Consider the following 18,742-nt stretch of genomic DNA (forward strand, 5'->3'; position numbering starts at 1 on the left):
GACCTCCCCTCCCTCACCCCTCTCCAACCATAGCGGCTGCAAAGCATTTTCTTTGGCAGGGCATCAAATGGAGGGGCTTGAGGGGGCTTGAGGGCCTCTCAGGTCCTCTTATTAGGTACCTACGCACTGTGGGCATTGGACACACCTTCTCAATCCCACCTCATCTACGGATGACTACCCACTCATTCATTCTTCCAGCCTCTCTGCTCATTAACAACCGTGGCGCCACCTTATACTGCCGCCTCTCTCTACCTTTTGCTTCCTTACCCAAGGCAAGGCATGGGGGTGCCACGGCAACGGCCTTCCTATCTCGTCAGCACCTAGCACTACCTTATACTAGGTATCTCTCTCTCTGCCCAATGTCAGATCTCTCCCCTGGGCACCTCACTCGGCCAGTCTGTGCAAGGAGGGGGCATCGTGCGCGCGCAAGCTGCCTTACCTTATGCGAGAAGAAAGGGCAGTAACCCTGGCCCCCTCGCACCAGAACACCTCACCACCTAGGTAGGTACACTGAGGCTGCAACCCCCCGTCGGATCGTCTCAACTGCCTCTCATTGGGGACTGGGGGCGCTTTTGATACACCTCTTGTTTGAATTAGACAAAGCTCAGAGATCACGGCCATTGCCCTACTAGCAGCTTTGGTTGCTTGGGCACGCAGCTGGACTCTTTCCTCGAGGTCCAAAGCTTCCTTACCGTTTGCTTACTTAAGCATGCCAATGTACCACCTTGAGGCGCAAAATCAAAGCTCTCTCCCTGCTTATCTAACCACCACCTCCCCCGCCTTGCTTGCTGTTCTACAGTAAACCACACTGTTCTCAGAACAGCCCACCCCGGTACAGTGAGGTGGTGAGATCAACGATCAACACTACAACCGCCCGTGGCTGCGATTTGGGCTCCTCCAAAGCCCTGTAAAGAATCCAATGACGGAGCCGGCGTTGGAGATGAGTGCACCCTACCTTACAAAGTTACTCTGTACATCTCTGCCCGCCGTCGAAGCGAATCATCCGGGGTGACGGGAGATCTGAGACCCGGCCGGGCTTGTCGATGTTAGTTGTAATTACGGTGTACTCCAGGACACCAAGACGGAAGCTTCTCCATGCGTCTAACCGGCGCGACGTGCCCACTCACTGCCGGCCGGGGCTTCGACTCATCGGCGTCGCCAGCCTTGAACCATATATCCGTCTGGCTCCTCCCGTCGACCAAGGTTTCTTTTTCTACTTTACTTGCACCTCCAGTCTGTCACTGCATGCGCCTCATCCCACAGCGGGCTTGTCACAAGTGTGTCAGTCGCCGGAGGAAGATAATGTCGTGTTGATTATTAAGTCTGTTGATTACTAAGTCGATACTTGATGAACCACTCTCCATCGCGGGTATCCCCCTTCCATGTGCCGTACCTTACCCTACTGAGTGATGCTGAAGCTTACGTCCCAAAAGCTAAACTCCCCAAACGCCGAAAACAACTGTCCGCCGAATGAGTCAACGCCGCCAGTCCTCTCATGAGCCCAGAATCTTTGAATAAGCATCCTCCACCTCACCGGCCAGCTCAAGCAGCGCCACAATGACTATCTGGTGTGTCAGAGTCGGCAGCCGATCTCTGTGAAGCCCGATCCATTCCAGCGGCGGCGTTGCCTCGCCCATGTCCCTCAACTGAGGCGTTTCGATAATCGGCGGCTCAAGCGCGACGTAGTCGTACTTGGACTGCGGCACGTTGACCTCGGCCGTGATCTTTTGCTGCGACGTCCCACCAGCCTGTTCGCCCTCCGTATCTGGCACTCCTGTCACCTTGATAGCCGTGATAGCCGCCGTGAGCGGGAGCAACTTGCCCCACGTCTGCTCCAGTGACTTGGCGTGGCTGGCCCACATGCCGCGGATGTAGCTGATGCGCGAGTAGTTCCATCCCACCTCGACTTTGCCTTCGAAGGCGCTCTTGAAGATGTAGTCGATGCGGTTGCGATTCGGTGTTTGCCACGTTTGCATCACAGCGCCCACCTTGGGAACTTTGAGAATGGTCCCCCCGCGTGACCCCGTCGCTCTCTCGACAACGTCTTCCACTGATATCTCGCTGAGCGTCTTGGGCGCTTCAATGTTCCTGACACCCGCGAGTCCGATGCGCAGCTGGCCGAGAGTGAGTGCCAGGATGCTGTGGACGCGCCGCTGCTCGATGCTGGCTGCGAATCGTGCCTCTGCACCGAGCGCCTCCATCTTGAACACTTGGTGATCGGAAAACGTGCTCGGGAACACACCCAGATTCAACGCCTTGAGGGTAACAACGACGTCCGTGTCCAGTGAGATTGGCGCTTTCGACAGCGTGTCTTCGGCTGGAAGCTTTGGCGCGCTCGTGAGATGGGGAGACAAGGCGGCGCTTTGGTATGACCGTCTCCTCATAAACTTTTCAATCTCTTGCAGAGACATTTCAAAGTTGGCCCGCCTCTCCTGTATAAGTTTTTGGAAAGCTTGGTAGAGGGATACAGCCTGTGCTGCCGACGTCGTGGTGCCAAATATTTGTACGGCGTCTCCGTCAAAGATGGCGACAAGCCTATCGCCGGTGCCTTCAAGGCTACGCCGGACGTTGTACATGAGCAGCTCCAGGGATGTGATGTCGGCGACGAGGAACGCCTGGTAGTCAAAGGCGGCCTTCACCCGGAACTGGCTAAATCCGATAGATGCCTGCACAAGGGGCGTCTCGTTGAGCGCCGCCTCTCGCTCTGGCCACTGGATCGATGTGCGCAGCTGGAACTTTTGCAGCGCGATGAAGCCGCTCAACCGGCCCGTACAGTCGATGCCAATCTTTTCGAATCCGAGACACAGATTTTGCTCCCAGTCCGACGTCTTCTTTGACGAGACCCAAAATTCCTTGATGGCGAAGACTGACTTGCCAATGGCCTGGCCCATGTCTACGCTGACATCGAGAGACGTGATGGAAATGGTAGCCGTCCATGGAAACGCTGCTGTTGCGGCCACCTGCTGATACCTCTGCACTAGATGACCTTGTTGAGATGTTTCCGTGTTAAGCTTCGCGACCGGTGCTGTCGAGGTATTCCGCAGCTCCGTCGGGTACCAAATCTCGCGGAACAGCAAAAAGTCCTGGAGTTGCTTGGCGTTGATGGACACGTTCATCGGGCTGACCTTGAGAATGGCAGAAACACCGCTCGTTCCACTGACGTGCTTGCTGTTCATAAGAGACAGCACGATCGAGTCGACGTCAAAGCTTCCTGTGGATTCTCGGGAGTAGACGTGCTGAACGGACGCCTGCAGCTTGGAGAACGCTCCCGAAATGGAAAAGAAGTTGCCTTGCTCCTGCGAGCGTACCGTGTTGACGGTAAAGTAGATGTCGTCGAAGCAAGTTGTCGCGGCCACGCGTGCAATGGGTTGGCAGCTTAGCGAAAACTCCTGGCGGCAGATCCGAAGACCCAGGTTCAGCTTCAAGCGTCCAATGACGGCATTCGGATCAGCAGTAAGGATGTTATCCTCGTTGCCAGTCTTTGGCTTCGCCGCGGCCACCGGTGTCGGAGCTGCCGCGGGCGTGTCCTTGTCCTTTCCCACGACTTCTTTGACGCTTGTAGTCATGTCCATAATGAGTGGTACTACGGAAGGATACAAGATGTTGCTCGAGGCGTCAATCTTGATTTCGCCATACAGAGAAGGGTCTTCGTTTCCGTTGTCGCGATACTCAAACTTCCAGGCCAGACCTGGCGATCTGAGAACAGTGCTGCTGCCGGTGTCATCCGTGCTGAACTGGCCATACTTGCCTGCCAAGGAGGGACGCCCCGTCCTCGAGCTCCCACGCAGTCCGTCTGTTGGCTTCTTTCCTGATACGTAAACGACGGCACCCGAAAAGTCTGCATCTACTAGCAGAGACTCCAGGCGCTTTGTGCCGAGTATGCTTCTCTGCGGTTGCGCCGGTTCCTTGATCTCGTCGACCTTCTCGACCTTGGGCGGAGCGGTCCCCGTAATCCAGTTTTGGGATGCTCTCTGTACGTTCTGCATCGACAGGCTGATAGAATCCTTGAGGATTGCGGCAGGGATGATGAAGCCCGAGGTCAGACGCAGGTCGAGCGACTTGCCAACTGCCTGGAATGCCAAGCTGCGGGTGTTTGGGTTCGACACGTAGGCGATGTTGAAGACGACCTCGGGAAGCAGCGCCGAGTGGAGCGATCTGAGACTCTTGTCCTGGCCAGGAGGGACCATCTGGAGTTGAAAGTTCTCGATCGAGAGCCTGGCTGATTTCGTCTGGCGTGTTCCGAAGCTGACGAGCTGGACCGACAAGATGAGATCTTCTTTGCTGGCCGCTAACGGTAGCAGCTCGTCCGAGGGGTCGCCAACGAGCCAGGAAATCTGCGTGTCGCGCACTTCAAAGCAGTAGACAACTGACGACAGGAACGAGTCAATAATATCGGATTCCTCTGCTTCTTCATGATCATTAATGGCGATGCGGGGCCTTGTCTGTCGAATCTTGCGCAAGTACTCGAGCTCGCGCGACGTATCGAGGTCTTTGATCTTGTCGCCCATATAACCCAGGGCGGCTACCACCGTTGAGACGGTTTCCGGGGACAAGTTGATCTCCAGGCCGTCGCTTCTGAAGTTGAATGACCTCTCTTCTGTACCGTCCTCGATGCATCGCGTATTCATAGAGATGAGAGCGCCCAAAGCGAGGCTGCCGCAGGATCTCATAGCGTTTTCCCTGCCTTTCTGCACATCGATCAGAATTTGGCGCAGGTTGATGTGCAGTTCTGGTTGAGTCAGTATGGGCCCCTGGGAACCGCGACGGTTGGCCACCTCTAGGTGCACTCTGTCGAGCTTGAATGAGAGACACGCCGTAGGATCCTTTTCGGACACAAGGGGTGTGTTTCCAAACACTTCAATCCCGGCTAGGGTGAGATGGATGGTGTAGATGAGATTCGAATCGGGTTCGGTCGATGGCTTCTCTTTGGGAGTCGCCTTTTCGCCAAAAATTTCACTAATATGTCCCTGGATTGCCTTTGTACCCTCCTGTAGCTCGGTGACGGCACTTGATATCTGGGGTCGGTTGAGAGCTGTCAGAAGGCTGTAAACCGCAGAGGCGTCCAACTGCACGAGCTCTACAGAGCCAAACACCGACACCGAATGCTCCCCTTGTCCAATGTGACTGACGATGCGACCATTGGTCGGCGGGATACGGAGAATCGATATGCTGTGCTGTCGGTCCCTGACATCCATGCGGACCTCGTGGGAGTTCTCCTTGACATCAAAGTCGAAAATGAGCTCCTTTCCAAAGTTGGCGGCCACGGCTGCCCGTGCAACAACACCCGAAATGTTATAAGTCATTGACTGCAGCAATGGTACGCTGATACGGTACTCGTCCAGGAACATTGCAACGTTGACTCGGAAGGAAGAGAGACGTTCGGCAATTTTGACGCTGTTCCTTCGAGGTGGCGCCGGGGACTCCGGCAACTGTTTCTGGAGCTTGTGTATCTGCGTCAACTCGTCCTTGACCAGATAGTCGGCAACTTCGACGAGGTAAAGGGGATCTTGCTTCACAGCCAGAGTCAATGTGCGACTGGTGGCCGTCGATTTGATTGTGTGACAAGATGTCGTGTCTGTCTCCAAGAGTTCGTGAGAAACAATAATGCTTGGGTCCTTGATCTGGAAAAGCCCCAGCAGTTCCGATCGATGATGAAGGCGGGATGTCACGGCATCGCAGCTGAGAATGAAGTTGATGGACGAGCCGGTCTTCTCGTACGCATCAACCAAGCAGGATACTTTCATATTATGGCCGAGAGAGGTGGCGCTGAGGTTGATAGTGTCCACCTCGACGGAGCCTCGCCCAATGGCCAACACAACGTGGAATGCGTTTTGGGATTTCGACTTGCTGGCCGAGGCAATATCCTCTTTGGGCTCTGTCTTGGGCTCTGGAGACGATTTGGCAGTCCGGCTGGATTTGTTGCACAGTCGCAGGACATCCTCAGCTAGCTCGCAAAGTTCCCAGTTGAAGATGACGGCTGCTTCGCCGCAATACACATTGAGAACGGTCATGTTCTTCGGCATCTCTTCTGTGCCATCGGCGTTTGGCACTCTTTTCTTCTCCAGCCTCGTCGTCAAGTCGGAAAACACGATTCTGTTTTCTTTTGGCCCAGGGTCTAGGAGCAACTGGACGTCTTTCAGGCGCAGGGCGGCCAAGATGGGCAGATCGGGCGATGCGGGCTTGTCGTCCACCTTTATTGCGCCGAAAACGTTCTTGATCAGTGAGGAATCAGCCACGTCGTACAAGTCCCAGCTGCGCCATCGTTGAAAGGCATCAATGACGCGCTGAGAAGCATCAGCGGGCGGCGAGGCCGATGCCGCGAGGCAGCTCAGTTGCAGGTCTTCTTTGAAGGCCGTCGGCAAATGTATCCATACTTGACGAAGCCTCGCAGCCATCTTCCATGAATCAAATGTTCGCAGATGCTCAGTGGCAGACCGCAAGACTGCCGATGGGCGAGTCAAGAAGGAAGGGTCGCCAATGGGGTGACCTTCGGTCATGAGCTTGTAGACAAAATGCTTGATGCGGTCCTCGTGCCGAGACATCGTCTGCCCTAGTACCTCGCCGAGCTCCGCAGCGACGACTCCGGTCCTGTGGATGAGTGACGCAAGGTACTCAATCTTTTCTGATGCCGTGCTGCTCTTGATGCTGCCAATGTCTGCGTCAATGTAAGTGACGTCCTTTGAGCCGAGTGACACCATGACGCTTTCGATCTGCGCCATGAACGCTGCTTGGTTCTCTTCAGCCCCTGAAAGTCGTTCCGAAGCTGAGACCTCGGCAGATCCAAGCTTTAACAGGACAGACGTTCTCTTGTTGCTCTCAACGGGATTCGATGGGTCCTCCCACGCATCAGTCGAGCGGAGAGACAGCGACAATCTTGATACCGTCACATCGTATTGGTCCTGTTCTTCCCCGCCGGGATTAAGACGGTCGATGGTGGAAGAGTTCAGGAAACGGATGCTGGCTTTTGGAACCCTGACGAGTATATCAGTGATTTCACCGGCAATCTTCCTCTTCTTTTGGAGGTCAAAGATGTCGGTCATTGATGATATCTGTAGGCTGTCGAGAATGTCGTCCGGGTTGCTCGGTTGCAGAGCCGCGAGCAATAGCGACACGTTCTTGACCGCTGAAGGATTCAAGAATGCAGTGACGCCCGATGGAATTTCTAGTATGATGCTGTTGTGAGCACGATCTTCTGCCAAAGAATCGGGGTCAATGTCGTCGAGACTAAAATCTGAGAAGCCAAACGCGGATGCATCTTCCTCGTCTTCAATGCTTTGCATGACGGCCTCTGACATGTCGGGTCGAACACTCTCAAGTGGGAACGGCGGGGTGTAGAATTGGCTCGAGAATGCCACTGACGAATGGTGACTTGCATCTCTAAAGTCTCCAATGGCGCTGTAAAAGGCCGAGTGTCGGCCAGTAGAGGTAGAAACATCTCGCTGATGCGTTCCTCGCCCGTCCGGTTGCAACATGTCTGACTGTCTGGACTTTGCTCTTGATCTGACTGAGCTTCTGGGCCTCACTACACTGCTAGTGCTGGAGGCGGTGGAGGTAGACAGGAATGAGCTCTTGTGGCGGAGAGGACGAGATCGACTAAAGGCTGAGCGACTGTCAAAAGACCTCTGGTCTCCCTGGGCGCCATCCAAGACTTTCGGGTGCGGAACCGGCGGGAAGCCCTGGGCCGGCGGGTCGAGCTGGTCGGGAAGCGTTTCCTCCAAGATCCCTGGTAGAAGCAGAAATTCAGTTCGCCCAGCCCGTTGATCCTCGCGACGGATGAGCTCCTGCTGCAGCTTGCGCTCTTTGGAGAAATGGAACTTTCTTCCAATGATTGCCACACGTATACTAGCTTGGAAGAATGCGTCTGTTTCGACGCCATGCTGAGACTTCCACTTGTGCCTCATGGCCGATTCCGAATTGACACACGAAACCTGCAGATCCGGGAGTCTGATGTCGGCTCTTCTAGAGTAGTGCGTGCGGGCCCAATCGTTGAATTTGATATCGAGTGTACCGGTCGAGAAAAGGAATGCCGCTTCGTCAACGTGACACCAAACGCGGACCGCTTCGACAGCCACCCTCAAGAAAGTGACGTCGTAGACGATGACGGAAGAGAGCGGTATCAAAGCGTTCTCGTCATCGTCGAATTCGAATGCGAAACCTTTACCCACGCCCATCAGTGCCGTCAAGAAGTCGGCAGAACATTCTCCTGATACGGTGCCTACGGAGATGTCCCAGTTGCACATGTATGTCGGTTCACTGGGAGGGAGCCCGAATAGACGGTGGCCGTAGATGGTGAGGCCGTCAATGAATAATTGGGTACTGGAGACCGCGCTTATGGGCGTTTCCAAGCCCGACTCTGCATTTCCGAGAGACAGGTTCAGGGGGTTGAGATTAACCTGCAAGTCCATATAGTAGTTGGTAAATCGGAGGTCTAGAGACAGGCCAGCGGTTTCGACCTGGACATTGCGTTGACTAGAGTACAGGTTGGCAGGTAACAGCAGACGCAGGTCGTCGATTCTGACGCTTAGAATCACATCCAGGTCATTCGACTTTTTCGGGGGAGGGCGATTTGCGAGTTCCGCATCAGGGTTGCTTTCCTTGAGCCGCAAGAGGTCTTGGTACTCTTCGAGCGTCTTGAAGTGAATATAGTCACCGAGGTAGTTGTCCTTGAGAACCATGACATATCGTATAATGAATCCGTAAATTGTTGCTGTAGGAGACTGGAGACTTAGGTTGAGTTCTAGGGTATCGATGTTGGCCGGAGATGTAGTGGCGTTATAGTGATATTTCCCGTCAACTTCAAAGTTCTCGCCGTGGCCGATTTCTTTCGAAGTAAGGAACGTGCCCTGCGTATTCCATGGTGGTACATGTAGCCACAGCGAGAAGGTCTCGGCTCTGAGAACAAATGGTACGGTGTTCATGTTGGGTCGGAACTTGTCAATCGGAATGCAGGAGTTTACAATGAGGGAGGGGCTCTTGGCTACAACGTAGGCGTTATCCTCGAGATCGGTGGGATTGTTGATGATGTTGCCATCATTAGCGTTCAGATAAAGCGTGGCGTCGCGGAGCTCGAGATTGAGATAGTATCTGAAGGGCGTGAAGACCAGATACTCGGCCGGCGGCCCCGAGGCCCAGTCATCGATCAAGTCTATGATGAGGAAGACGTGGTCCCTCAAAATAAAGAGTTCCATTCCATCTGCAACAATGTCGAAGTACCACGACCTGAGGGTGTTCCATTTGAGGGGTGTGGATAGATCGCAGGATATACGTTGGGGCCCTGAACGCCAGAGAAGCTCGTGGTTCACGCTGGTCGCGAGCTCAGTGCTGGGCAGGTCGACATCGAGCTTCATCTGGTACCCCGACGGACTGGCAAGCATGTCCATGGTGAAGGAGATTGTGGAATTGCCAGGCACGGTGAAGTCAAGCCAGCCTCCCGGGCGTGTGGGTGCGGCGTCTGTCTTGGAGTTCTTCTTTGCACGGTTTCTCTGCTTCCGCTTATGCGGCTGTGGCGGAGACTTCATGGGCGGCTCTTTGCCCTTCCACTTCCAATTCTTCGAATCTTCTCGAGTCGGGATACGCAGCGTCACCTCATCGTCCAACTCGACAAACAATTTGAACTGAGTAGGAACGCGATAGGCACCCTCCTCCAAAGGGGTCGCAGGAACGGCGTCTTTTGACAAACTGGGAACAAAGACGCGCTGAAGGTCCGCCCTGTGTCGGTCTGCCCAAGGTCCGTAATTGACTACGCCGCCCTTGATGGCAAGACTCATGCCCCATGCAGGAGCCTCGTCACCATTGATGTATGTCGCCGCGTTCTCCTTTGACCGTCGGCTAGCGGCTTCGGCCGTCACCTTGCCTACGACATCCCAGTAGACGGTCAACGTCCCTTCTGGACTGTCCACTATGGTGGACTCGGCAGCGTACTCGACGCCCGCCCACCGCAGCCTTGAATCCTGCTCGTCTTCGTCCAAGTAGCGGGCCAGGCCTTGCCATTGGTTGGAGCCTGGTATTTGGGACACCGCGGTCGTGAGTGGACTGCGCGAGCCCAGAGAGAAGGATTCGACGGATTTCCGCCAGTACGGCACCAGGTTCCTTAACGTCCCGAGCGTGCGGCGTCGCTGCCGCCGAAAGAAAGACGTCTTGTGGGTAGGGCTAGGTTCCTGGGCGGCCTGTTTTTCACGGCTCGCCCTCGTTGCCTGGTCCTCCTTGAAGTCGTCATTCTCTCGCATCTCTACGATTGGGTGCTGGAACTTGATCTTGAAGATCTGCTTGTACGGGTCCGGAGTGGATGTCTTTGAGGCGTCAATTTCTCCTGAAAGCCCATCGGCCTTGACAATCAAGATAGCCTTGGTATTGTCGTTTCCCACGACTACTGCTGCCTTTTGGCACGTCACAAAGATTGGGAACAGCTGCAAAAGGAACGGCAAATCGGAGTCCGTCTGGACATCATCGCTGCTGCCGGCCGGGGCATCGGAAGGCGTACTAGTCTGACTGGCCGAAGATCCACGACGTCCAAAGGCATTGCCAATCCTTGAGAGCAGAGCTGCTCCAGATGTCTCCTTTTCATGTTCTGCGGAATCCGGTGACGGCTCCGGCTTCTCATTCGTCCTCTGCCCTCGGTTTCTCATCGACGCGTTTTCGTCTTTGGTCTCGAAGGCCGTCGAAACGTTCTCGGCAGTTGCTGAGGGCTCCTTCAGACCAGCCAGAACGCTGTCATAGGCGGGACTTCGATTATATATAAACCATTCCAGACCAGCCAGGGACATGGTGACGCGGCAGGGCAGATTCGAATGTCGTCCGTTTGCAGCGGCGGAAGCCTGCTCAGCTTGCTGCTGCGCCGAGGCCTTTATATCCACCTCGCGCACTCGACGTAACCAGTATCGCCATGTAACATAGCCATGTTGAATCAGGAACGTCTCGTTGTTGCCGTGATATCGTAGACCGGTGAAGAAGATGCGTCCGCCAAGAAGGGAGACCTGGAGCGCCTGTATGTCTATGTAGAGGCGGTAGCGATGCCATGTGTACGTTCGTATGCCCCACGAGAGCAGGGATCCAAAGGCTCGGTTGAAGTAGAGGAGGAAGAAGACGGCGAGAGCACCGCATATAACCAGGTAGACAAGGAACTCCCATCTGAAGGCCGGCGTTTCGGTCGGCGTGGGGTTCGGTCCCCCTTCTTGCGGCATCCTGACGGCGGTGGATCAATGACCAATGCCTCAGGGTTGGCGAGCCAAGGCTGCTAACATAAACGTCGGAGCTGGCCGAGTCTGTCCACTGCCATGTCTCGTGGTTTCGTTGTCGTCGCTCGCTTGGTGTTGTGGACGTGATCGATTCGTAGGTTGTCGATGGTTACGGAATGTGCTGGCAGTGCACGGCAGATGTCATTGGAGGCGTTGGTTGTGTCAAATGTTCAAGGCAGAGTCGGACGGGTGAGGAGTTGGTAAGACAGTGTCCCGTCGAGCATGTGCGGTGTGCGACGGGTGCGATGGGCGGGATGCGGTTGAGGTTGGATTAGGTGGGATCACAGGCCAGCAGCTCTCAGCAGTCGCATTTCCAAGTCGCGCCGAGCGTTCCCAACGACGGGGCCCGGGTGTCTCGCGCTAATGACAGCCCGCGCCCCATCGGCGGAGCTGGTTGTAGCTTCCGCACCCCCCAGCACGTCAATCCCGGTGGACACGGGCGGGTCAGTGGATGACTGCCCGGATGGAAGGTCACTCTGGTGTTACCCCACACGCTCAAGCACGCTGTGAAACCAAAGCTTCAGGGGAGCTGCCGGTATGGGCCTCTCTAACAATTGATGCGAGGTCATTGGCCATGATGCGCAGCTGCCACTTCTCTTAGGTGCGGCCTCTGCAGCTTGACCTTTCCACCTTGAGCCGCGCATACGTACCGAATTACGCACCTGTCACGAGCAGCTAGCTCATCACAACCTCGCAGCACCTCCATCGTCATCCTCTTCTCTTTCTTTTCCCTCACACATTCTCGCACTGCGCCCTGTGACGCCGACACTTGGGCCTGGAGCTTGCTGTTCCACTGACCATCTCTGTCTCTCCCGACACCGTTCACAGCCATGAGGTAGACGACATTCCTCAAACACACAACACAACACCCTACGCCATATCCCGCCTCCGAGTCAACATGGCGGGCGGCACAGGCGAGAAGCTGACCACGGCGACCATCATCGTCGCAGGTGTCGCCGCGCTGGTAGCTACTTTCCTATCAGCCATGTAAGTACTTGTTATGCTACCAGTCTGGCGCAACTGAGGCTAACGAGCAACTCACAGGTCCATCTTTCTCCAGTCGTACGCTGCCTATCCCCCCGGCGAATTTCCCTCCACCGACAAATGACGACTGACGCCATCTAGGAAAAACTACCGAAAGCCTCTCCTTCAGCGATATGTCGTTCGAATCTTGCTCATGTACGTTGGCCGCTTCCCGAGACTACAATAAGGGACGGGTCTAACAACTGTCAAAGGGTCCCCATATACTCGATATCGTCTTGGACAAGCATGATCTCTATCAAAGCCTCGTCTTTCCTCGACCCTGTCCGAGACATCTACGAGGTGAAACCAGCTTGGCCGCACTTTTTAAATCTACGGATGCTAATAAGCCCAGGCTTTCACCATCTACACCTTCTTCCAGCTCCTCATCAATTATCTCAGCGGAGAACGCGCTCTGATTATCATGACCCACGGCCGGGAGCCAGTCTCCCACCTGTGGCCTTTGAACCATGTGCTCCCCCGCGTCGACATATCCGATCCTCACACATTCCTCGCAATCAAACGCGGCATTTTACAGTACGCATGGTTGAAGCCCATTCTGGCTTTGGCCACCGTCATCATGAAGGCCACAGATACCTACCAGGAGGGCTACATCGGTGTCGAGTCGGGCTACCTGTGGAGCGGTATCATCTATAACATCAGCATGACGGTGAGCTTGTACTCGCTCGGTTTGTTCTGGGTCTGCATGCACCACGATCTGCTGCCCTTCCGTCCTGTACCCAAGTTCTTGTGCATTAAGCTCATCATCTTTGCCTCGTATTGGCAAGGGTTCTTCCTGTCCATCCTCGTCTGGCTGGGAGCCATCCCGGACAACGTAGAGGGTTACAGCCCCGACAACTTGGCCGCTGCCATCCAGGACGCTCTGATCTGCATCGAGATGCCGGCGTTCGCCATCGCTCATTGGTATGCCTTCTCATGGCATGATTTCGCCGATAATAGCGTTTCATCGGCGCGAATGCCCGTCAAATTTGCGTTCCGCGATGCGTTTGGTGTCAAGGATCTCATTGAAGATTCCAAAGAGACGTTCAAGGGTGATAAGTATGGCTACCGTTTCTTCGACTCGGGCGACAAGATCATGGCGCACGAAGAGTCTCGCGCCAGGTTGGGCAGACTCGACGAAGGCATGCGATACACAAGAGGCGGTAAGGCAAAGTATTGGATCCCGACACCCGGCCAGGTCGACCGTCAGACGAACCGTACCTTGAATGAGCGAGACCCGTTGCTTCAAGGAACCGCGGGCGGCCCGAGTGAAGAGTACAACTCCGCCAACGGCACCTTCAATGAAGGTCTCGGTGGCGAGCCGGAGATGGATAATGACGACGAACGACTCTATGGTAAAGCGCGTGAGTTGGAGTTTGGCGATTGGAATGTGAGTGCAGCGAGACATTTCACAAGACATGATCAATGGCCGAAGTTGCTAACGAACCACAGTATCCCGTCATCACTGCAAATGTGCCCCTGAGTCAACGGTACATGTCCTCTCAGGGAAGCCTAGGATTCGTGTCCGAGCCACGGTCGACGGTTGAGCGTCTGCGAGTGTCTCCTCGGCCTCGCGAGCCGGCTCTTGTCACGAGCAAGAAGAAGAAGAAACAGAAACAGAAGCAAGTTGCTGCTGCCGAGACAGCAGGCTCGGCATCGTCCCCCGATCGTGCCAGTTCGGGACCTTCATCCAAGCCTCAAAGCCCATCCCCTAGGCCGACAAAGGCCCCCATTGCAGCCGAGAAAGAGCCCGAACCGGAAACGAGTGTACATAACCCCTACAGCGAGCCGGAAGAGTCTCCCCTTTTGCAAGAAGCTACGGCATCGCCATGGGCGGAGAGCGAGCAAGAGAATGATTTCAACAAGAACTTTGGTGTCGGGGACGACGACGAGATCAACAAGAATGTTTGGGGCGGTGGCGAGTCCTGTTGAAGGAGTCTGGCAGATCAACTTTGCTTTGCAATTTTTCCGAGTTCGATACCCTTACTCTCGTGTTCTATGTTTCAGCAATATTGGCATAGCGAGGAGTTTGCGAGGAATACGAGTACATTGTTCATCACGAGAGGATGATCTCAGTTGGGGGTTTCGCTGTGTATCAATACAACCGGATATATTCTCGTAGACATATTTTTATTACTTGAACATGTTGGTTGGATCCTCCAAACCTTTGGTATACACTCCAGTCCCTTGATTATGTTCATCTCCATCCAGATGGTCGTACGTTCACCATTGCCCAAATAGGGGCACCCATCTCTTCATGCAAACACGTCGCGCGCCCGCTCAACAGAACCGGGAGTCATCCAATCACCTCTTGTTCGTCCCGCTCCTCCTGACGCCACGGCCGCTACCGTTGCTCCCTCAGCGCCACAATCTTCTCCTTCTGGCCACCCACGCTCGCCGGGCTCGGCGGCAGCTCTCCGGTCGCCCACTCCACCGGCTCAGGTCCCAGCTCAAACTTCAGCGTCCCGCCCTTGGCGAAAATGTCCTCCCACGTCACCCACGTCTTGTCCCACTTTTTACCGTTGACGCGCAGGCTCTGAACGTAGTACACATCCTCGGATCCGCCCGACGAAGTGATCTGTAGCTCCCGACCGCCGCCGAGCGATATCTTCAGGTCGGAGAACCAGGGTGACCCAATCAGGAACGTCGTCTGCCCTGTCAGCGGATAGAGCCCGATCATGTTCCAGAGGAGCCAGGACTCCATCGCCCCGGCGTCCGAGTTCCCCGGCAAGCCGTCCGGCGTGGGCTTATAATATGACTTGGCCACGAAGCGGGCGTGCTTGACTGAGAGATGCTGCTTGTTGACAAAGTTGAAGAGATACGGCGTCCCGAAGGACGGCTCGTTGCCCGGGTTGAAGATTGTATTGCCAAAGGCGCCGTTGCCGCTGTACCCGCCCGGCTCGAACGTCTTTTCTAGCCTGTCGGCGTACCGCGTGGGTCCCCCGGCCAGCGTGATCAAGTGGGCGACGTCGTGGTGCGCGTTGAAGGTGTACTCCCAAGGCGTGGCCTGGTAGTACGCCTCTGCCCAGTAGCAGCCGCCGCAGTTGAGGGGGTCCTGCGGCGGGGAGGGGAATGTGCCGTTCGCGTTGCGGGGGCCCAGGAAGCCGGTGAAGCCGTGGGCCGTCATGTTTTCGTTCCAGTGGTTTCGCCAGTTGCGCGAGCGGTTCAGGTACGTGGTTGCGAGGGCGTCTTGGCCGAGGCCGCGCGCGACTTGGTGGATGGCAAAGTCGTTGACGGCGTACTCGACGGCGCGGGTGACGGCGCGGGCGAACCGGGGGGAGGAGACCCAGCCGAGATCGAGCCAGTCTGGGAGGGCGCCGCGGCCTTCCTTTGTGGAGGAGGAGGGGTCGCGCGGGTCGTTGTTGGGGGGCGGGACGACTTTCCCGTTTGTGAGCATGGCCGCGAGGCCGTCGTTCCAGTCGACGGCGCCGCGGACGCCCTTTACGTAGGCGTCGGCGAGGACGTTGTCGCTGTTGGAGCCGCCCTGGACGGCGCCGTTGTACAGGGAGGAGCGGGCGTCCGAGGCGAAGCCTTCGTGCCGCCAGATGTCGATTGTGGAGCGGATGAATTCTTCGTGGGCTTGGGGTTGGAGGATGTGTAGGAGGGACGTGGTGCAGCGGAACTGGAGCGAGTGTTACTTGAGCTCAAGATGCCTATCACACAAAGCAAGAGAGGACGCACCGTATCCCAAAAGGTAAAGATGTCGTCGTAGTACGGCTCGGACGAGTTCCAGAGCGGGTTCTCCCCCGTCTTGTTGGTGGGTAAGAGGTTCATGAAGTACAGCGCCGAGTACAGCTGGTTTAGCTTCGTCTTGTTCGTCTCCGTCGTCGTGACCTTGGAGAGTACTTTGGCGGTCCACGCTTCGCGGGTTGCCGTCCTGAGGGACGAGAGGCTCGTTCCGGCCGGGATCTCGGCGTTGACGTTGCGGCATGCCTGGGAGGTCGAGATGAAGGAGACGCCGACACGAGACTTGACGACCGTCGGCGCGGAAGATGAAGTTTCGGCAAAAGTGAAGATGGCGCCTAGGCGCTGCGTCCTGGAGGAGTAGGACTTTGTCTCATTGCTGTATTTGGAGAGTTTGTCCGAGGTGAGGTCGGTACCGAGGAAGGTCTTGTAAGACGAGGGCGGCTGGTCGAAGGAGCCGCAAAAGTAGACTTTCCACTCGGCGGCACGATTCCAACCCTGGAATGTGTCAGCCAAAGCCCAATGAACATGAGAGACAACCTATACATTGTCGTAGGATCCGTATCCCTCATAGTGAAATCCGTCGCTGCCGTCAATGACCTCGATTCCTCCACCGAGATACTTCTGACCGAGGCCTTGCCCTCTGTACGACGGCAAGACGTGCGAGACATCCACAATGATGTGATTCCTCGGGGTCCTGCTGCCGTCGCTGCTGCTATCGTTCCCGGGAAAAGTGTACTGGTACATCCCGGCCCTCTCCGACGCGCCCAGCTCCACCACAACCCCGGAGCCGAGAAACGCCCTGTAGTAGCCGAGCTCCGTCTCGTCCGGCCGGGCCCGGGTGTCGGTGTTCTGGCTGAGCGGGTTGTCGACGGCGCCTACGATCGGCATCTGGTTGACTACGCCGTACTTGGGGGCCCCGCCGGTGCCGGACTCATGGAGCATGGAGAAGCCGGTGAAGTGGCCGTCCGGCAGGTAGCCCGAGTACGCGTCCACGCCGTTTTCCAAGTCTGGGCCCAGCTTTACCATACCCAGGGGTCTAGATACCCCCGGGAAGGTATTTCCTCCCCCCACAGAGCCGGTCTGGGCATGTTAGCCACTACGGTCCTGCGGACGCTTTTATTTTTGAGGGTTTTGAACTCACGTCTGTCAAGACATGGCTGGCGAGATCGGCGGAATGTAAGGCTACCACGGTGGATGCAATGTGGAATAGAGTGGTTCGACGCATTTTGATTCTGATCTCTTACGGTCTTGATTGACCTAGGCAGACACAACACTCATACAGGACACGGGGACGAGGTGATGTTTTTATACTCTTGTTATCAACGCAATGAGCAAAGTTGGGCCCCGGATCAAAACTCCTTGATGACCCCTCAATATGATGGTTCAAAGAGAGAAGAAAACGAACGACGGTCAGGATCCCAATCCAAACGGGCGGACTTGGCTCTCGACAAGAAGGTGCGAAACGACGTTGCAGGAGTTTCCACGGGGTTGTGATCCCGTCGCTGTAAGGATCGTGAGAGAGAGAGAGAGAGAGGGTGGTAACGAGGGACAAGCAACGTGCCAAAATAAGGGATTGTGACTGGACGAAGGGGAGTTTCTGCGACGGCAGAGTGCAGCTTCGAGCAGAATAATGGCCCCGTGAAGATGGGAGGTTAAGAGAGAGGAAGGGAGAGAAATGCAGAGAGCGCGGGCATAAAGTGTTCAAGACATACCCTCCAAAGGGAACAGATATCTGCAGCTAACAAGCTTGGGTTCGGTTCGGCACAGAAATGCCATGGAGGGAGGTCTTGGTGGTTTGACTGGTTCGTTCCGAGGGGGGTTAGCATAGTAACCCACACCATGCTCGGCCGTCCCTTGGCCCCCTGGGGCTGTGGGCGCCCGGCCGGGGCGCGGAAAAGACGGATGCAACCCACGACGTCTATCCGTAGTTGGTAGTACATTGGTTCTATGATTTCTCCGTCCGGGGCATCTTGCATGGAAACTGTGGCGCATGTTGAAGCAGAGTTGCCAAGGGTAGACTTTCCGCCCTACGAATCGTGAGAGTATCCAAGTGTGTTGTGAACCAATTCGTTGACATACAATTCATTATGCGATTTAATCTGACTGCGAAATCTGGGGCCCCTAAATGCCGAGACCCGGCTTCATTGGAGAAAAGAAGACGAAACTAAGGCGAAGGGACACTAGCGCATGCGGCGCATTCTTGTTTGTGAGATGGCGACCAAAGGACACAAACTCGGGACACTCAGTCGTGTCGTTTGATTCGGCCCCGTGCCGGGGTTACCCACTTATTCGCGGCCCCCCCCGAGAAGTACCCCCGACCGAGCTGCCCCTCCCTCACCTTTTCCAGGAACAATTAAACACGAGCCACTGCCTCTTGACCACACACTAACGGTAGGCAGAGGCCGATGATGATCTGTTGCTGAAAGTCTCTTGAGATTCTGGGCAGCCTTCGCCAGCGTTCCTTGGAATCTCGAAATTTCCTCTTGACGCTCTACAATTTGCGAGGGGGCTGCTGCTGCTGCACGATGCAGGAGGAGATTTGGCGGTAAGAAAACACCTATTAGATAATCTCGCCAATGCACGTGTGGCACATCGTTGCATCCTCCTGCTGAACTTGAAGTTGAAGCTGTGCGTCATTCGTATTTGCTACTCTTCTAGGTGCACATCACTTGCTTCATTCGCTTTCGACGTTGCAGGTAACCAGAGAGCCCCATCAACAGTGCAAAAATGCGAGTCGAGACCTGAGACTACCTCACGTGCTCACCCAGTCTCAGTAGTCAACGCTGCGAAATGACAGTGTA

At 55.6% G+C, this 18,742-nt stretch overlaps 3 protein-coding genes across 3 annotated transcripts; 1 reads left to right on the top strand and 2 right to left on the bottom strand.

Annotated features, from left to right (window-relative positions):
- Positions 1-1,493: 1,493 nt before the first annotated feature.
- CORC01_03239 (fermentation associated protein) lies at positions 1,494-11,180 on the bottom strand (the record flags this gene model as incomplete). The annotated part of the gene is made up of 1 exon (XM_022614889.1): positions 1,494-11,180. The coding sequence occupies one exon, from the start codon at positions 11,178-11,180 to the stop codon at positions 1,494-1,496; it is 9,687 nt and encodes a 3,228-aa protein (XP_022478625.1).
- A 952-nt stretch (positions 11,181-12,132) lies between these two features.
- On the top strand, positions 12,133-14,186 carry CORC01_03240 (uncharacterized protein; the record flags this gene model as incomplete). Its single annotated transcript, XM_022614890.1, has 6 exons — positions 12,133-12,221; positions 12,279-12,296; positions 12,360-12,413; positions 12,470-12,557; positions 12,610-13,644; positions 13,707-14,186. The coding sequence occupies 6 exons, from the start codon at positions 12,133-12,135 to the stop codon at positions 14,184-14,186; spliced, it is 1,764 nt and encodes a 587-aa protein (XP_022478626.1).
- A 412-nt stretch (positions 14,187-14,598) lies between these two features.
- On the bottom strand, positions 14,599-17,166 carry CORC01_03241 (glycosyl hydrolase family 92; the record flags this gene model as incomplete). The annotated part of the gene is made up of 4 exons (XM_022614891.1): positions 14,599-15,876; positions 15,936-16,436; positions 16,485-17,021; positions 17,083-17,166. 4 exons carry the CDS (start codon positions 17,164-17,166, stop codon positions 14,599-14,601), a joined length of 2,400 nt encoding a protein of 799 aa, XP_022478627.1.
- Positions 17,167-18,742: the final 1,576 nt, after the last annotated feature.

The sequence above is a fragment of the Colletotrichum orchidophilum genome (genome assembly GCF_001831195.1).
Source record: "Colletotrichum orchidophilum strain IMI 309357 chromosome Unknown Scaffold_19.1, whole genome shotgun sequence".
Lineage (NCBI taxonomy): Eukaryota > Fungi > Ascomycota > Sordariomycetes > Glomerellales > Glomerellaceae > Colletotrichum > Colletotrichum orchidophilum.